This window comes from Hemisphaericaspora subhashii (assembly GCF_019202705.1).
Source record: "Hemisphaericaspora subhashii strain CBS 10753 chromosome Unknown scaffold85, whole genome shotgun sequence".
NCBI classification, from domain to species: Eukaryota; Fungi; Ascomycota; class Pichiomycetes; order Serinales; family Debaryomycetaceae; genus Hemisphaericaspora; species Hemisphaericaspora subhashii.
Window position 1 is genome coordinate 1 of NW_026057245.1, and position 18,528 is coordinate 18,528.

Consider the following 18,528-nt stretch of genomic DNA (forward strand, 5'->3'; position numbering starts at 1 on the left):
GGCACCGGTGATTGCACCTATTGAAATTGCGATTTTTATTGAAAGGGGGACTAAAAATATGAGGGTGTTAGTAGATACATTGGGAGAGTATTGTATATAGATAATGGAGGGATACATACTTACGAATGGCATTATTATTGCTGGTGGTGGTGGTCTAATAATAGATACAAATATTATTAAAAATATGTGACATTGGGATATTTTGTTAAAATAGGCTGAGATAAGTACAGTAGAATAAACAAGAGAAAAATCAGAAAAGGGGGACCACAGTTAACAAATTAATCAAATCTATTGGTGATTTTATATTTTATTTTAAAATAAAGTTTTAATTTTTGAATTAATATATAAATTATATATTGAAATTCTATATTTACATATTTGATTCATATATGATTTATGTTAAGTGCTTACTAGATAGATTTGTTCATAATCTTTTGTAAAATGAAATAATAATTGTGATAAAATCTAGTGGAAGAACCAATAAAGAAATAGTACAAATTAAATTGACCACCTGTGTCATTACTATTCATTAAAAGACTCTGATAATTAAGTCTGATTTTATAGTATCTGACAGATACAAATATACAAATAATAATACTATAACAAGTTGAATACACAGTATACCCATTCAATTAGAAACAAGAAGAACAATCTCATCTTCATTTATTCGTTTATTTCTTTTTTGCAGCCTATTTTTAAAATATATCACAAAATTCCATAAAAAAAAAAAAAAAAAAATTCCACATTGATTATACCAGGAGAGAATGAACCAGCCACATATATCAACTATCAGTAGCTGTTATATCCAATAGGATTCAATCGTATACGATTCGTTCCGCGGATATTCGTACATACTGTACATTGTTTGGTTCCTGCTCAGACTAATTTGCTTTATTCGTATCGTTTCGTTAATAATACTTTCTTTGTTACCACAATTATTATGACTAAAATAAAAATTATTAATTTCTTTCGGGCCGTCTTCATTGTTCATCATCTTCAACTTCTCCTATAAATACAATAATATAAATACTTCTGACTAATCCTTTGAAAATTCTACTCTTCTTCTTCTTCTTTACTCTACTAAGAAGCCAAAATGACTACAGATCCACTCGTACCAGATGTAATTACATCAAGACCACTTGGAATAATGGAAACATTTTTTAGATGTAGAACTGCTTGTGGGTTTTATAAAAATTTTCAAGTTACTTCAACTTATAATCAAGACTTACAAAACAACTTAGATTTATTATATAAAGCATTAAGAAAGACACTTATTGATTATGCTATCTTAGCCACTAATATAAAATATGATAATCAATTAGGTACTTATGTTTATTCTCCTATAAATAATGTTAAATATGGTGATATCCTTTCAATTGAACAAAATGATGAAGAATATCTTGATGATAAACAGTTTGTTACTGAAAAGTTTATGAAGAAAGTTAATGATATTACATTTACCTTATATACCAATGAAATCTTATTTAAACTTATTTTGGTTGATAAGAATCAATTATGTTTTGTTGTTGAACATACTATAGCTGATGGATTAGTTGGGAATTATTTCCATGAAATATTAGTTGAAAATTTAGCTTATTGTGATCAACAAAACAACACCCAAGAATATCTCGAGAACTATGGTCCTACACCCGATAAGATCACTTTTGATAGTTGTATTTTTGATTTTGAATCTGATAAACAATATATCAAATATTCGCTTCCACCACCAATAGATCCATTTCTTGAAGATATTGACCTCGACCACACCTACAACAACCCCAATTTCCACGAAAAAGTCACCCCTAAGGGACAAACTAAATGGAAAGGACGTTTCCCAGAATCATCTCCAACTTTTACCGCCTCATTCAAATTAATAAACTTCACTCCTTCCCAAACCCGCCAAATAATCCAAAAATGTAAATCGGAAAACGTAACCTTAACTTCCTACCTCGAAGTTATCCAAGCTATTTCATTAAGACACATATATCCACCAAACCAATACATGTCAATCAAAGTCGCCATGACATTACGTCGACACTACGACCCAACAAAAGCCCCCGTTGAATATCAAAAAGTCTTGACTACTCCCACTTATAAAAATATGGGAAATTCCCCCCATATGGGCTTTGCCGAAAATATCCCAAAACTATCTACCACCTTAGATTGGGACTATGTCAGGAAGATCAACACAAACCTTTTCAATTCAGCCAGGAATACTCGTGCATTACATATACTTAAACCATTCCGTGACAATCATGACCCCAAATCAGACAATCCGGAGATTTTTGAAGGTAAGATTGGAAAACCCATGGATGATTCCGTCAAGATTTCAAATTTGGGATATATCAATGTACCAGAATATCCTGGGGATGCGGGTCGGATGTGGACGATTGAGAATATGGTGTTTGCTCAAGATATGGCGTTCTATGCGGCGGATTTTATGTTGAATTGTATAAGTACCCCCAAGGGTGGGATGAATCTTGTGTTGAGTTATTTGGAAAGACCAGAGATGAGGGATGGGGAGGATATGGAGAGGGTGGTGGAGGAGTTGAGGGTGAATATGTTGAAGTATGCTGAGTAGAGATAGACTTGTTTTTTTAGTAGAATTTTTTAATAGAAGATAGATAAATGTATTTGATTACATAGAAAAATTATATATTATTAATTATCAACAAAGTCAAACAACTGTTAGAGAACGCACCTTAGCTGCAACAATTGGAAGCATTTGATCTAGATTTCATCGATGTTTAAACTGGAATCATTGCTTATGACGAATCTCTTGCGAACTCTGACAATATGAAAGTATCTATAACATCTCACTTGGTAGCCCCACAATAGATTTGGATCTTGTTTAAAACAATCAGTGAGTTCGGTTGCGTGTATTAATAAATTTTCATATGAACCAGACACAGCCTTACGCCTGATACAAGCAACCACATAGTTATCAGCGTTACAGGGACAATGACTTCATATATACCACTAGACGAACAACAATTCCTTCCGACGAACCCTGACCAATCAAACCCATTCTCCCCAGAAGAGCCAATCCTACTACGATCAAAAACAACTGGAAAATGGTTAAATCAAGATAAACTCCAACCCGTACAACGATTCGATGATTTCAGAACAATAGATTGGGTAGAAGATGAATTAGACGAACATAAGCAACGATTACTCAAAAGTAAAAGCATTTCAGGAACTTCAATCAAATTCAAAGATAAAATAATCGCCCAAATCCAGAATTGGGTCGTATTAGCAATAATGGGAATCATAATTGGATTAATTGCCGGTTGTTTAAATATCATAACTGCATTCTTGTCAAGTTTGAAGAATGGCCATTGTAAGGGAAACTTATACCTAAATGAGCTGTTCTGTTGTTGGCATCAAGAGGGGGGACATTGTAAAGATTGGGTTAAATGGACTGATTATGAACTTGTCAATTATTTATTATATATTATACTATCGATCCTGTTTTCATTCACGGCAGCGGTGTTGGTGAAAACATATGGACCTAATGCTGCCGGATCGGGGATTTCGGAGATTAAGTGTATCATTTCCGGGTTTGTTATGGATGGGTTCTTGAATTGGTCCACGCTTGTTATGAAAAGTGTAGGATTACCATTAGTTATCGGATCGGGATTAAGTGTGGGTAAGGAAGGTCCTAGTGTTCATTATGCCGTATGTGTCGGTAATTCAATTGCGAAATTCATTACTAAATACAGAAAATCAGCCTCAAAGGGGAGAGAATTCTTAACTGCAACTTCAGCAGCTGGGGTAGCTGTCGCGTTTGGGTCCCCTATGGGAGGCGTATTATTCTCAATTGAAGAAATGACATCCACATTCCGACTTTCAACTATCTGGAAATCATATTTCTGTTCACTTATCGCCGTAACCACCCTCGCGGCCATGAATCCATTCCGGACAGGACAACTAGTCCTCTTCGAAGTCACCTACGACACCAATTGGCACTACTTCGAAATCCCAATCTACATAATCCTCGGAATATTCGGCGGTCTCTACGGGATAATCGTCTCCAAATTCAATATTCGAGTCGTCGCATTTCGCAAAAAATACTTATCATCCTTCGCCATCCGAGAAGTCCTCCTCCTCACCCTCCTAACCTCCAGTTTCTGCTACTTCAACGAATTCCTCCGCTTAGAACTAACAGAATCAATGCAGGTCTTATTTCACGAATGTCACGACACGAATTTCACCCATCCCATCTGTGACCCAAACTCGAAAAAAACCTTCATCCTCGTCTCACTCCTATTCGCCACCATTGCAAGAATGTCACTCACCATCATAACCTACGGCTGCAAAGTCCCCGCCGGGATCTTCGTCCCCTCCATGGCAGCCGGCGCCACTTTCGGACGCGCATTGGGTGTCATCGCCGACATGATCTATCAATCCCATCCTAATGCCGGATATTTCCAAACCTGCCCTCAGGATGGGAGTCCATGTATCATACCCGGAACATACGCATTTCTTGGTGCCGCGGCGGGATTGTGTGGAATAACGGATCTAACTGTAACAGTGGTGATTATTATGTTTGAACTCACGGGAGCGTTGCGATTTATTGTGCCGACGATGATTGTGGTGGCGGTGACCAAAGGAATAAATGACAGATGGGGCCATGGTGGGATTGCGGAACAGATGATTAGGTTTAATGGGTTGCCATATATGGATTCCAAGGAGGATTTTGTATTTGCGGTGACGGTAGAAGCGGCAATGTCGAATGTGGTGGTGGCGTTCCTGAGTGAAGATGATGATGCTAATGGGGGGATGAGGTTGGGTGATGTGAGGAAGGTGTTGGCGAAGTGTGAGTATAAAGGGTTTCCGATTGTTGTGTCGGGGAGAAATCCGAAGTTGTATGGATTTATCCCGAGATATGATTTGGAATATGTGTTGAAGAGTTATGGAGGATATGATGAGAATACCTCCACATTAAAATCATCACTTTCTTCGAGACTACTACAACAACTAAAATCACGTCTGGTTAATAGATCACCAGTTTCGGTTAATTTAGGAGCTAGTTTGGAGTTTGTGGGTGATATTTTCGCAAAAGTAGGGCCCCGGTATATTTTGGTTGAAAAAGATAATGGAACCTTAGTCGGAATTATCACTAAAAAGGACATCCTCCGATATGAATTCGCCATGGAACATGCGGAAACTGGTCAGAAGGAACAAGCACAGAAATCAAACGAAGAACAAGTTGACGCCAAAATCTGGGAATTTATGGTTGTGATTGGAACATCCGCCCGGAAAAACCTAGGCAAACTCTTACACAATGACGCTAATCGATATATTACATAGTCATATAAACATAAACTTATATACAATTTATAGAATTCTTATTGATCTTTCCATTTTCCATAATCCTTATAATCATTATAAATACTTCTAAACAACGTTCTTCCACTCATATCCAACCCTTGACTAACAACCTTCAATTCAACCGATGACAATAATCCGAAAATACTATAAACCCCAACCAACAATTCATCATTCACCAATTTCGTAAAACCATGAGTCAAGACTAAGGATATATAATTACTCAACAAAACACCAACATGCTTACGTAATCCTTTCTTATGTATATTCGTCATCGTCGTCAATGCCCCTTCTTCATTATTCTTATTACTACCGCCTCGTTCAGCTGGCTCACACAAGTTGGTGATCAATCTACTCAACGCCGCGGCTGCATCGATATCATTCGGGTTATTCCGTAAAAGTTGGTGGCCTAGCTTCTTTGACCTCCACTACCTCTAATGCAAGTGATGTCTGGTGGATAGTTTGTATCTATGTGCAAGGAGAATAGTTGAGAATAGTTGCGTTGTGAGGATATATGTCTCGCCGTCACAGGATTTGTTGATGATGTGAGGGATGAGAGCGAGGGTGGTTTCGAGGATATATTGGTTGAAGAGCCATGATTTGTCAATGAGGAGTGATTTTATGGTTGAGATTATGAATTTGAGGTGGGCGGTGGCGGTTCCGGAGATGGTGGTTTGGATGAAGAGTCCGAATGATTTTGCGATGAGTGATAATGATGAGTCTGATGATTGTTTGGACATGGCGTTCAAAAATGCAGCAGCGATGAAGATTGCTGCGTCATGACTCGGATCGTCTTGGTACCTCCACTACTTCTTAACCTTATCCAGCACTATCCATAGAGACAGGAACAAACCAAGTCTTTGTAAGAATTTAATAAGATATGGATAATTCTTAACGAGGTCTTGACTAGTCATGAATAATGTAATGATATATATCCCCTTCTTCAAATCATCAATTGGGATAATATTGGCATAGATCGGAAATACCAAGTCTGTCGATAATCCACTGTCTTGATTTTTCAATTTTTTGATAATAATCGAAGAATAATCATCTTCTGTTTGTTGATCATTATTTTGGAGAACTTTCATAATGGAATTGATATACCATTCCCTATCAGCCCCATCTATTCCTTGTACACATCTTTCAATAAACACACCCTTCAACTGTTTTACGTCTCCCTTCACTTCCTCAACTTCAGCAGCTCCATTACTCAAAATAATCACCGTCAATCTCATCTCCCCAGTCACACCTCCGTTCTTCTTGCCATTCTTCTTCTTCTTCAACAGCTTGATTAATCTGGTTATTCCATCTTTAACATATGACAAATTCTTTTCACCATCCTTGATCATCCTTAAATGATTATTCCAAACAATCTCGCCAATCTCCCCCGCGCCAGACAATTCCATGACTTTTATCAACTTATCAAAATCAGTTTCTAATTCCGATTGGAAAGTCGGCATCTCCAATAAATGTCTAATCATCTCCAATACCTCTTGTTTCCCATTTAATGGATTGCTATTATTAAACAGGTACTCACTAAAGAAAACTCTTGCCCTTTATGTGGTTATCGGAACATATTCCAATGCTTTCCATTCTTCTTCAATATGTTCTGCGATGTGTTGGATGAGTGCGGATGTTAATTGGGTATGTTCATAGAAATAATGATCTAGTTCCAGTACATGATCAGCGATTTTCGGGATGATGGATTGGATCGAACCCGATGAGAAATGGTTTGTGATAACTGGGATCCATCTTTGGAATACTTTCAAGAAATCATCTGCTGGGAGGAGAATGGTGGATATGAATTCCGATTGGACATCTTCCGGAACGCTAGGGATGATGTTTAGTTCGAGTAGACGAAATGTTAAAAAATAGTAGTATTTGTTCTTTGGTTTGGACTTGGTGGATTGGGTAAGTAGACTGGAATTGAATTCGTAGGAGTGGCGATAGAGACATAATAGATAATATCTAATCTCCCATAATTCTTCTGTCTTTTCTTGATTGAAGAAATCGGTTTTGGATAAGATGATTGCTTTGACATTATCGATGATATTATCTGAACTCATTAATAATCCCTTAGTTATCGCGCTATAGATTGGATATTTGACATTGTTAATCTCAATCTTATCGACATGTTCCAAGATCATTGATAATTGTCTAACGGTTATACCCTTAATGGAATCTGCGATTACCGAAATTACTTTTTCGTGATTCCAAATCGACAGTATGGGGATTGCTTTTGGCCAAACATTGGTGAAGAAGTCGACTAAGTCACGATTTCTTATATATGCATTCACCAAACTTCCAATCACATCAATAATCCCTTCTTTCTCTTTGTGTGATTTCGTGGAGGTGGTGACAAAATCAGCCAGCTCTACTGCTAGTTTTGTATCCAATTCGAATAAATACTTAATCATCTTCCAATTTATCTTAGAATCATCAGTGGTTTCTTTTTCGAAGATACCGAGGGCAAATTCATGGGTGAGTGTTTTTCGAGTATTTGCGAGGATTGATAATAAGTCTTCTGCCAAGTTGGGGAATTTGGTTATGAGGATGGTATATGATTGTTCACAGATTGTCATGTCAGTGTTGGCATAATTGTCGACTATTAATTTGAATAATAATTGAATTGAATCCGTGGTGATTGTTTTGGATTGGTTCTTGAGAAGGGTTTCTAGGTTTGATATGAAATTAGTTGTGAATTCCTGATCGAATAATCTGGTGATTAATATCGATTGAAAGATTGAAGATGATGGACTGGTAGTGAAGGTTAGATATTTCAAAATGATTGGAGATTCTTGAAAGAATTTTGAATATGATTTCTTGGAGATTCCGAGAATTGATTTATGAATTCCAATTTGATAAATATCATTTATAAGTTCATTCCATTGAAGATTCATAGTACTACTCAATACGAGTTCATTGGAAAGATATGCAAATAATAATGAATTAGCTAAAGGTTCATCAATATCAATAAACGATTCTGTAGTTACCATCTTAATTACATCAAATAGACTCTTGAACAATTGTGAATCAGCTTTGGACTTAAAGATATCAATTGTAATTTCGATAAGTTTAATCTTTTGAATTAACTTATTACATTGTGATTTGGGAGTTGATTGATATACTTTAATTAATAATTGCCATACTTGTGGATCATATTTCCAATTACCGAATGGTGCTTTAGTATCATTTAATCTATCAATTAATAAATTGAATATAAAGATTGAAGTATTTGGTAGATAGATATCAATATTACCATCGATTGCTGATTGACAAGTATTGATTATTTCTTGTAATGATGAATTCTTTGATCTTAAGAATTTAGTAAACGATTCAGCTGAGTTTATATCAGCCATCTTGTTTCTTTATTATTGAAAGATATCAGTTTAAAGAGAGGAATAGATTGGTTTGGTATAAATTTATAGTCCAATAATTTTTTTTTTCAGTGTTAGATCGAGAGAAGCTCATCGCGATGGACTAAGAATTTATGAAGAGATGAAAAGAGATGGGACAATTCAATTATATAATAAACAATTATAGTAACGTATCCTTATGTTGACATTCCGATAGAGATGCCAACTGACTATTCAATTGAGACTTTCATTCTACAGAGGAAAACGAAGATATCTTCTGTTATTTTATGCTTTTTATTAAGTAATTAATTAATTAATATTATACAACTTATATATGAATTTGATATTCTTTGGCTAATTTAGTTATTTCAAAGTTAGAATAGAAATTATGGTATGATTTGGTTCTTGATAGTAGAAGCATCATTAGAAGTAACAGAAGCAGCAATAACTGGTCTAGAAACACCACAAGCTCTACCTAAAGCAGCTTTAGATGGAACAAAAACATATGGAACATTCTTATCTTCACATAATAAAGGTAAATGTAATAAGATTTCAATAGGTTCAGTATCAGCAGCCATAATGATGAATTCAGAAATACCTCTGTTTAAAGTTTTGGTAGCTTCATTGGCACCTTTCTTTAATTGTCTTAAATTTTGAGCTTGTTGAACAACATCTAAAATTTGTTGAGATAAAGCTGAATCAGCTAATGGGAAAGCTTTTGGGTTTGGGGCAGACATTGTTTGATATTAATTTTGTATATACGGTTCCTTGCAATAGAAGTAGCTCGCCAGTAAAGTTTCTGTTTATTAAAATAGAATCTTATGAAGAAGAAGAAGAAGAAGGTGAAGAAGCTTAAAGAATAAAGCGATGAGATTAATTTTTCAGTTGAGACTAAACGGGAACAAAATATTATTTGTTAGTGATGAAATATACTACTATGATAAATATTATTAAGTAAATGTGATACTTAATTGTATTAAGAAATTTCAATTTTTCCCTTTCTCCCAATTTAATCTTTCAACTACAATTATTCCAATTGATCATTTTATATAGAATCAACTTATCGAAACAACAACAACCAAAATATTCTTATTAAATTATATATAGATAGTACAGACTAAATACCATACATGTTAAAAGCCACAGGCTTATATGACCAATTGATGAGAGAATGTGAACTGGGAATGCGAAGAACAATTCCAATCAATTTTAGAAATATGTTAAACAATTGATTGTCGAAGATAGAGATTATATCAGAATTAACATGTTAATACCAAATAAGAGTTTAATTACAATATCAATTCATTGTCTGTATTCACAGATAATACTTAATATCATGTCAATTAGATTGATTCGGGTCATATTGCTCAAATACCGTCGAATTCATATTCAACATTCAACCCAGCCACTCAACGTGGGGCTCATCCCCATCAACCTTTCTTCAATGTCTATATATTTATTAGATTACCTTACTAACACACTATTTATAGTCCAGTTTATGCACCATTCTTTGGTTCCATCGGTTGTGCGAGGCGTTAACATAAGTGGACAAAGCCACGAAGAATACCATGTCGGTTTAGGCCACTTGGTATTTGTGCCACCTGTGTAACTAGACCAGATTTATTAGTTAAAAATGTTGTTCCTGTGGTTATGGCCGGTATTATTGCCATTTATGGATTAGTCGTTTCTGTGTTAGTTTCAGATTCTTTAAGTCAAAAACAAGCTTTATATACTGGTTTCATTCAATTAGGAGCTGGTTTAAGTGTTGGTTTATCTGGTTTGGCTGCCGGATTTGCAATTGGGATTGTCGGTGATGCTGGGGTTAGAGGTACTGCTCAACAACCTAGATTGTTTGTTGGGATGATTTTGATTTTGATTTTTGCTGAAGTTTTGGGGTTATATGGATTGATTGTTGCTTTGTTGTTGAACTCTAGAGCTTCTCAAGATGTCACTTGTTAAAAGTGCCAAAGGGACTCTACGTTGTTGCCGTCGGCAACTTTTTATAAAAGCATACGCCAAGCGGAATATATCAAGGTGACGTTGTGACCTTCTTTTATAAGACATCGCCAAGCTGTGTATGCCATTTGTTCATTGTTCTCATAAGAATCATATTCATATCTTTTCTATCATAAAATCATATTTATCATGTATAAAGTTTCAATAGTTTATGTAATAACTTATGAAAAGACATGGTTACGCCATTTATAGTGCCGTAGGCACACGGTTTCCCCAAGCAACTTTTTATAAAAGCATATGCGAAGCCGGTGCCGCGGGCATCTCTTCTAGTATTTATACGCATGACGGATATATTAGGTGACTGCGTCACCTTTTTTAAACTGATAAGTGCCGCAGGCAGTTTTTCTAAACTCATAAGGTGGGTATAACACTTGCTCATTAGTTGTATTTTTATTACTTATGTCTGCTCTATCATTTTTTGTATGATAGAAGATATTCAACTACATGACTACATTATATACAACGCGTAAAAGCTACTCTTTCTATTAATATTATACATCTATTCTAAATATACTCTTCCAATTCTTCCAACAACTTTATTTCTCAAATATCGCAACATCTCATCTACACTGTGAGGAACATCCGCTCCCAAGACCTTTCTCCAATCATACTCCCTGGCTTCATCTTCATCCACATTCGTAATTGAATACGCATACAATTCCTGCCCTTGGTCGGCATCTTCCGGAGTACTATCATTCTCATATCCATCCACCAACTCAATAATCATAACCAAATCAGCCAATGTCCATCTATTCCCCTCTTTAAAAAATGGTAAGAATTGACATAATAACAACGGAACGAATTTCTTAGGCATATAATTATGTTTTAACAAATGTATCAACTTTCTCACCCTCTTTCCAACCACCACCTCACTACCACCAAAACATTCCTCTTCTTGTTCGGTGAAATATTCATACAAAACAGCATAGGGAGCCAAACATTGCTGAATCACAGGATGAGCAATCCTTAAACCCTCGGTCCGTTTTAAGATTAAGTTATTCACTAACTATAGGAATTAGCCAGATAATACTTGGTTACGTAGTCGTTTTTAGTATAGGGTTTCCACATAATGTATCTGTTTTATCGCTTTGTTGTCACGAGAATTTGGATCGTAGGAATTGGCAAAGTTATGAAGAGATTCATAAATATATCCCTCACCTAAAGATTTGAGTCCGGCATTATAATATAATTCCCGCGCGGTTTTTATCAAGTTCATATCGGCACAGATCGTGAGTGTCCATTCTAGATCGTCATTAGTGGTACAGGTGTAATTAGGCAAGAAATCGGCGATCACCTTCGTGGAATTAAGATTTGAGTTTGATGATTGGAGGATTATTGGATTACGCAAGAGGCCGATTCCGACGGGGACTAATGGGTGGATATTGAGTGCTTCGTAGGCGTGCCTGACGAGAAAATATTCCGAGATGGATTTGTGGGTATGATGATGGTGTTGGGTATGGGTATGGGAAATGGAGGTGTAGTAGGTTTCGAAAAGGGATTTGAGATCGAATAGGAGGGATATATATGCAGCAGTGGCGGGTTCGAGGATATATAAGCTTTCCAATACTTTTAAGAATTTCCCGTCTAAGATATTTAAAAATGAATTCTCAACCAATTGATCAAGATTTATGTCATTTGATGAAGATGAAGATGATGATGATGAGGTTGGAATTGATGGCTTTTCATTGATTGCCATTTGGAAATATTCTTTATACAATTCTTGATTGTCATTCTCGTCACGAACTTGATATAATACCAATGCAAGATATACATCATACCAATTGTCACAATAACTGGCAATACTCTTAGGCAATCCCGTCAAAATACAAACCAAATCAAAAATCTGTCCAGCAATAATCTGATACTTCGAATCCTTAATCTTAATCCTTGAAGCAAATGAATCTCTAAATTCACACATTAACAACTTCCATTGGGTAAATTGACCTTTATGACAAAATCCTTGATAATCTTGAATCAAAGTATCCAAATCAATAATCAATCCGTATAATTCCGGACAAATATCTTGTAATTCCTCAAATTTGGAATGATATATAGCTTCATGGAGTTGTTGAAACAATCCTCTAGTTATATATTGACTAATTAACACATTCCAGAATTGTGGGTGTTCATATGGTTTTGGGGTATTAATCATGATTTGTTCAACAAGGGCTTTATCGGGTTTTGGATCATATGTGTTGACCCATTCAAGGATTGAATCTGGTTTGGTTCGTATGTCAGTTGCGAAATAATGGGCGGCTAGACATTGTAGGATGGTTTGGAGGTGGCGCAATTTCTCTGCTTCTTCATCAATGTCGTTATTATTTGTAGTGGATTGGATGAATGAGGATAAAGATTCTTGAATTTGTTGAAATGATTCATTAATTTTTATAGATTTTTGATTGATTGAAGGTGGAGTACTGTTAGTAATCAACCCAATTGGAGATTCATCATCATCCTGTTCAACGCGTGTAATAGCTTCACTCTTTGTAAGAGTTTCAATGATTTTATATAATGATTTAATATATGAAATATACTGTTGTTGAAAATTATCCATATTGGTAATACAACTCTTTTTATATTTTTTAGAATCAAAATGGAATTGTAAATACGACGATTCATTGCTTAACCAATCTGATAGTTCTATATATTCAGCTTGTGATTTAAATAATGAATTTCTTGAATCAGTTGAATCAGAATTGGAAATTACATCAGTATCTGATGATACTGAGATATTACTATCATCTTGATCGTCATCGTCTGGTATTTCCAACATTTCTATATCTTGAAATGTTTTATTATCATAATTAAACTCTACCATTTTGTTAAAAATCACTTTCAATTGTATTGTGAAGTATAATCCCTGTGTTTATATGAGTTACAATTATTGTAAAGTAAACAACTTTTGTCTTCAATTTTTTTTGCAGAGCCAAATGAAGAGGTCGTGTAGATGTGATCAAATTTAACGAGAACATGTGCTACCATGTGTTGCATATATTTCTCTCTCTCTCTCTCTCTATCTCTCTTCTTCTTCTTCTTCTTTTCTATAAGGTACAAGGGAGAGTCACACTCTATTTTGAATTGTGAAATTAAGTAAGTGGGGTCTTAGCAGGATGTAGTTATCCAGTATGAAAAAGTAGGAGAACTATTAAAATTGATTAGACTCTATGTAAGAATACTTTCTGTCAGATTCGTGATTTGATGATATAAATTCATTCCCCTTTTATATGGAGTTTCTTCAAGATGGAGGGTTGAGAAGTTAATTTATTTTACATTGAGAATCAGAATCCAAAGTTTGGTTAGAATCAAATTCAAGGCTTCGAATATAAACGCATACTAAATAGTTTTTTGTAATTGTTTTTATTTTACACTAACTAGAAAAAGAATGGAGCTGGATATCATCACCCACGGCATCATTCCAATTCAAGTTCTATACAACATGAATTACAACACCAATTGCCAATAGCATAATCAGGAAATACCAACGAATACTGATAATGGCACCTATTCAAATACAGCGAAACTATCCGTTTTCTTATTGACCCACATCACCATCGATGAACATGATAGACGCAATGAGGAATAAAATGAAAAACAAGCTTCATTACAGAGTTAACGAGTTATTATAGTGTACCAAGGAACTACAAGAAATTGAAAACCTCCAATTGTTTGGATTATCCATCTTGGGCTAATTGAAGTTATATCTTCATTTAAACTGTAGTTGTGACTTTGTTAAATTTGATAATGATTCTTTTATATAAAATTGTTGTTGAATTAAATGCAAATCTCTTAATTGTGAATAAAATTATTGCAAAATTTTTAACAAATAAATTTAAATTAAGGGGGGGGGGAAGTCTTATCTTTGTTTAAATATATGATTCTAGATTCATTACACTTTCTATCAATAAGATAGTAGTAGTTGTATATGTACATAGTCTTAATTTACACTCTTCCACTCTTCCACATTTTTGCATTACTTATCATTTGTTTGATTTTGTGGAAAAGAAGCATTTGTTTAATTAAAATCTAATTTTAGAATTTTAAATTTAAAAGTTTACACTAAATTAAAATTATCATCTCCAGTGAACTTGTCTAATAAGCAACTGTACTTTACTACAATTAATAGGTATATATATATATATATTTACCCAATAACAATTATCTATCTATATCCACATTCATTCATCATCATCACTACATTATTAACCCATTCTTCAATATACAACCTACAACTCAATTTCTCTTACTTTGAATAAAACTAAATAAATAAAAGATCAATTTTTTACAACCACATTCACAACCACATTCACAATTAATTCATATCAACAATAAAATTAAATATGAGTTATCAATTATGAAAATATCGAATAATAATAATAATAATACCAACCATACAATGATACCGCCCACAGTAGTAGCATCATCATCATCCACTACCAATAAATCTCAATGGAGACTATCTAAATTGTTAAAAGGATCATCATCTTCTACTAATCCACAAATACCTTTAGCAAAGAATTTACAATCAACTGATTCAATTGAGGATCATATACATCCACATACAACAGTCACATCATCAACATCATCAACATCATCACAATCTCAGACATTAAGTAAATGCTACTGCTGTGGTACAATTTTAAGCTTCCCAAGTAAAGCAAAGAAATTTAGATGCTCAATATGTCATACAACAAATTTATTTGAATTGGTACCCGAGACTCATCATTATCATCTAATATCCTATCACTATGTTAAAAGCCTTATAGATCAATGTTACGCCAAAGCACAAACAGAATCAGGTCAAAAACAATCATTACATGAATTATTTGGTCCTCTTTCTAGCTATTTATATAATTCATTCAAAAGTAATCATATACTTAATAACTCATTCAAGATTAAACAATCAAGTAAAAGAATTCATTATCATACTTCCAATATAAATTTCAAAGAAGTTCGTGATTTATTTAATTTATTGACGAAATTACCAACAAAAAGACCATTGTTTTCAGCCATGAAGGGTGCTTCAGAACAATTAAAAAGATTATATGTAAATAATGATTGTAATGATCCAAGGAATTATAGTTGGATCTTAATTCTACTTGAAATACCCATTTTATCTCGTTCATTAGTTGATGAAGCCATAAAATCAAATATGAGTGATGTTGTAGAAATTAAAATGTTAAGTTATGATGTTTTAAAAAGATGTTTAGGTGTTTTATCATCAATAGATACAGTTAATTCAAATAATTATATTTCGAGTTGGTTTTCAAAATTAGATTATTTGGAATTTATTAAAAAAATTGATTTAATTAATCTTTATATTACCTTTCAATTAAAGAAGTATTTTTATTTGGCAAATAATCCTCATATAAAATTGACTCCACCACGTTCATCACAATCACAAGCACAGTCACAACCGGAGACCGTAGATCATCGTGAACCAAACGATATGGAATATCTTGAAAATATAAATTTAAAACGAAGTATCGAAGCTAGTAATAATCCTCAAGATTCAATCACATCTCCAGGTCAATTGTCTTTACCGGACAGCCAACATTCAACCAATCCCTTCCCAACCAAGTCAAAATCCAAAAAGAAGCATTCTCAAGAAACAAAAATCAAAATCCATCAGTATGGAAATGATTGGCATATTCGTTCGGCATTAATTGTTTTATCCACCTTATACAAAGCCAACTCGGTACGTGAAGATCCTATACCAACTTGGACATTCTATAATTCCTTAGTGGATTATGTCAATATAAAACTTGATTTCGATTCTTGGCAAACAAGTACGAAAACCAAACGAACTAGTACTACCAATGGGAATATTCATCCTGAAATCCTGACTATTATAGGATATATCCATGGTACAAGCATGAATAAAAAACTATATGATGATGCATTATATTACTTTTGTCAATATCCATTCTTGATCTCATTAGGAAGCAAAATATCCATCCTAGAATATGAAGCTCGTCGACAAATGGAACGTAAAGCAGAAGAAGCATTCATAAACTCCTTGGATAAACGAGTCGCGATTGATGTTTATTTCCGTATCAGAATCCGCCGTGATCACATCGTACAAGATTCTTTACATTGTATAAAAACCAATTCATCAAATTTGAAAAAATCACTCAAGATTCATTTCATTAATGAACCAGGAATAGATGCTGGTGGATTAAGAAAAGAATGGTTTTTATTATTAACCAAAGAAATCTTCCATCCTCAATCAGGAATGGTTTATAATGTCGAAGATTCAAATTACTTATGGTTTAATATCGCCCCAATAGAACCAAATTTTGATATGTATTACCTATTTGGAGCAGTATTAGGATTAGCAATATATAATTCTACTATATTGGACCTACAATTCCCAGTGGCATTATATAAAATCCTAATGGATAAACCAATTTCAAACCACGATTATCTTCAATTATTCCCCATAACCTACAAAAACCTCCTCCACCTAAAAACCCTATCCCAACCCGATCTCCTCGCCCTCGAACTCACATTTGAACTCACCTATTCAAATCCATTCGGCAAAACATACACGAAACCACTCATCCCCAACGGATCCCAAATCCAAGTCACTCGGGACAATCTAGACTCATATATCCACAAATACATAAATTTCTTCATGTATGATGGTATCCAACCACAACTCCAACAATTCAAATCCGGATTCACAAACGTAATAGGTGGAAATGCCCTTTCGTTATTCCTGCCCCAAGAAATCCAACTCCTCCTATGTGGATCCCCCACCGACACGAATTCCATCGATGTAACCATTCTCCAATCAGTCACGAAATATACCGGGTGCTTTAGCGCAGTTCTCCGCTAACTTTCACTACACCACCCCACCAAAACCCTTATATTGACGGAATGTAGTCTTGGGGAAAGGAAGAAGGTGTTGGTGTTTGTGACTGGGAGTGATCGGGTTCCGGCTACGGGGATTCAGAATTTGGCGTTTAAGATTAGTTTAATTGGAGGTGGAGATGGTGAGAGGTTGCCGGTGGCGCATACTTGTTTTAATGAGTTGGGGGTTTATAGTTATGGGAATAAGGTGAAGTTTGTTGAGAAGTTGCGGAAGGCGGTGGATGAAGGGAGTGGGTTTGGGATAAAGTGATGATGGGACGTTTATAGAAGTGTTGGACTATTTATTAACATATATTATTTGCTATAAAGAGAGTTTTCTGCGTGTTTGTATTCTTTTCGACAGATTTGTAGTGTATTTTATGAACCCAATTAGGTGTTTTATGTTATTCTATCATGAGCTGGAGCTTATAAGAAAAGCCGGGTATGATTGCAAAGATTGGCATGTTGAACTTAACGGAGGTTTGCAATGTAAGCGTTGTTAATAAGTATTTATGGTTCATTAACTTTCAAGCTAAATGAAAACGTCCTTGAAGTTCAACTTGTATGTAAATGCACCCTTAACTATTAGGAAGCTAGTCTTTCGTAGTTTACACCCCTGAATCTACCATTGGCTACGATTGTCAGGTCAACAGAAGTCCAAACTTCAATCTTTCGGGTATGCATGAAAGAGATGCTATGAAGCGTGAACAAAGAGAGTCTACCCAATACTTGCTCACTAATGATGAGAACATAAATGATGTTTCTTCAAAGTTGGTGCATAATTAGTAATAGAAACTGTCATAAGGTATCAATACCAATAGGTTTGTAAACGCAGCTCAGCGTCTACTTGTCTTCTTCAAGTTTCTTCCTGGCTTCTTCAGTTTTCTTTGTGTTTGCTGGGACGCAAGCTGTATAAAAACTATTGGGAAGCTCTTCATTCTTCAAACTCTCATCGAAAGCGGACCGAAACCGC

General features: G+C 34.8%; 9 protein-coding genes across 9 annotated transcripts; 5 read left to right on the forward strand and 4 right to left on the reverse strand. All coding sequences in view use genetic code 12, as the record gives it.

Moving 5' to 3' along the window:
• Positions 1–1,093: 1,093 nt before the first annotated feature.
• ATF1 (Atf1p) lies at positions 1,094–2,581 on the forward strand (the record flags this gene model as incomplete). Its single annotated transcript, XM_049405707.1, has 1 exon — positions 1,094–2,581. One exon carries the CDS (start codon positions 1,094–1,096, stop codon positions 2,579–2,581), a length of 1,488 nt encoding a protein of 495 aa, XP_049264678.1.
• A 380-nt stretch (positions 2,582–2,961) lies between these two features.
• On the forward strand, positions 2,962–3,994 carry J8A68_002003 (GEF1; the record flags this gene model as incomplete). Its single annotated transcript, XM_049405708.1, has 2 exons — positions 2,962–3,807; positions 3,935–3,994. The coding sequence occupies 2 exons, from the start codon at positions 2,962–2,964 to the stop codon at positions 3,992–3,994; spliced, it is 906 nt and encodes a 301-aa protein (XP_049264679.1).
• A 293-nt stretch (positions 3,995–4,287) lies between these two features.
• On the forward strand, positions 4,288–5,313 carry J8A68_002004 (uncharacterized protein; the record flags this gene model as incomplete). Its single annotated transcript, XM_049405709.1, has 1 exon — positions 4,288–5,313. The coding sequence occupies one exon, from the start codon at positions 4,288–4,290 to the stop codon at positions 5,311–5,313; it is 1,026 nt and encodes a 341-aa protein (XP_049264680.1).
• A 38-nt stretch (positions 5,314–5,351) lies between these two features.
• J8A68_002005 (Urb2 domain-containing protein) lies at positions 5,352–6,812 on the reverse strand (the record flags this gene model as incomplete). Its single annotated transcript, XM_049405710.1, has 2 exons — positions 5,352–5,740; positions 6,239–6,812. The coding sequence occupies 2 exons, from the start codon at positions 6,810–6,812 to the stop codon at positions 5,352–5,354; spliced, it is 963 nt and encodes a 320-aa protein (XP_049264681.1).
• A 75-nt stretch (positions 6,813–6,887) lies between these two features.
• J8A68_002006 (uncharacterized protein) lies at positions 6,888–8,690 on the reverse strand (the record flags this gene model as incomplete). Its single annotated transcript, XM_049405711.1, has 1 exon — positions 6,888–8,690. The coding sequence occupies one exon, from the start codon at positions 8,688–8,690 to the stop codon at positions 6,888–6,890; it is 1,803 nt and encodes a 600-aa protein (XP_049264682.1).
• A 383-nt stretch (positions 8,691–9,073) lies between these two features.
• On the reverse strand, positions 9,074–9,424 carry J8A68_002007 (RNA binding protein; the record flags this gene model as incomplete). Its single annotated transcript, XM_049405713.1, has 1 exon — positions 9,074–9,424. The coding sequence occupies one exon, from the start codon at positions 9,422–9,424 to the stop codon at positions 9,074–9,076; it is 351 nt and encodes a 116-aa protein (XP_049264683.1).
• Positions 9,425–9,951: 527 nt separating this feature from the next.
• Positions 9,952–10,646, forward strand: CUP5 (H(+)-transporting V0 sector ATPase subunit c; the record flags this gene model as incomplete). The annotated part of the gene is made up of 2 exons (XM_049405714.1): positions 9,952–9,998; positions 10,268–10,646. The coding sequence occupies 2 exons, from the start codon at positions 9,952–9,954 to the stop codon at positions 10,644–10,646; spliced, it is 426 nt and encodes a 141-aa protein (XP_049264684.1).
• Positions 10,647–11,202: 556 nt separating this feature from the next.
• NUP85 (Nup85p) lies at positions 11,203–13,521 on the reverse strand (the record flags this gene model as incomplete). The annotated part of the gene is made up of 2 exons (XM_049405715.1): positions 11,203–11,709; positions 11,770–13,521. The coding sequence occupies 2 exons, from the start codon at positions 13,519–13,521 to the stop codon at positions 11,203–11,205; spliced, it is 2,259 nt and encodes a 752-aa protein (XP_049264685.1).
• Positions 13,522–15,096: 1,575 nt separating this feature from the next.
• J8A68_002010 (putative E3 ubiquitin-protein ligase) lies at positions 15,097–17,826 on the forward strand (the record flags this gene model as incomplete). The annotated part of the gene is made up of 2 exons (XM_049405716.1): positions 15,097–16,970; positions 17,679–17,826. 2 exons carry the CDS (start codon positions 15,097–15,099, stop codon positions 17,824–17,826), a joined length of 2,022 nt encoding a protein of 673 aa, XP_049264686.1.
• Between the last annotated feature and the right edge of the window lie 702 nt (positions 17,827–18,528).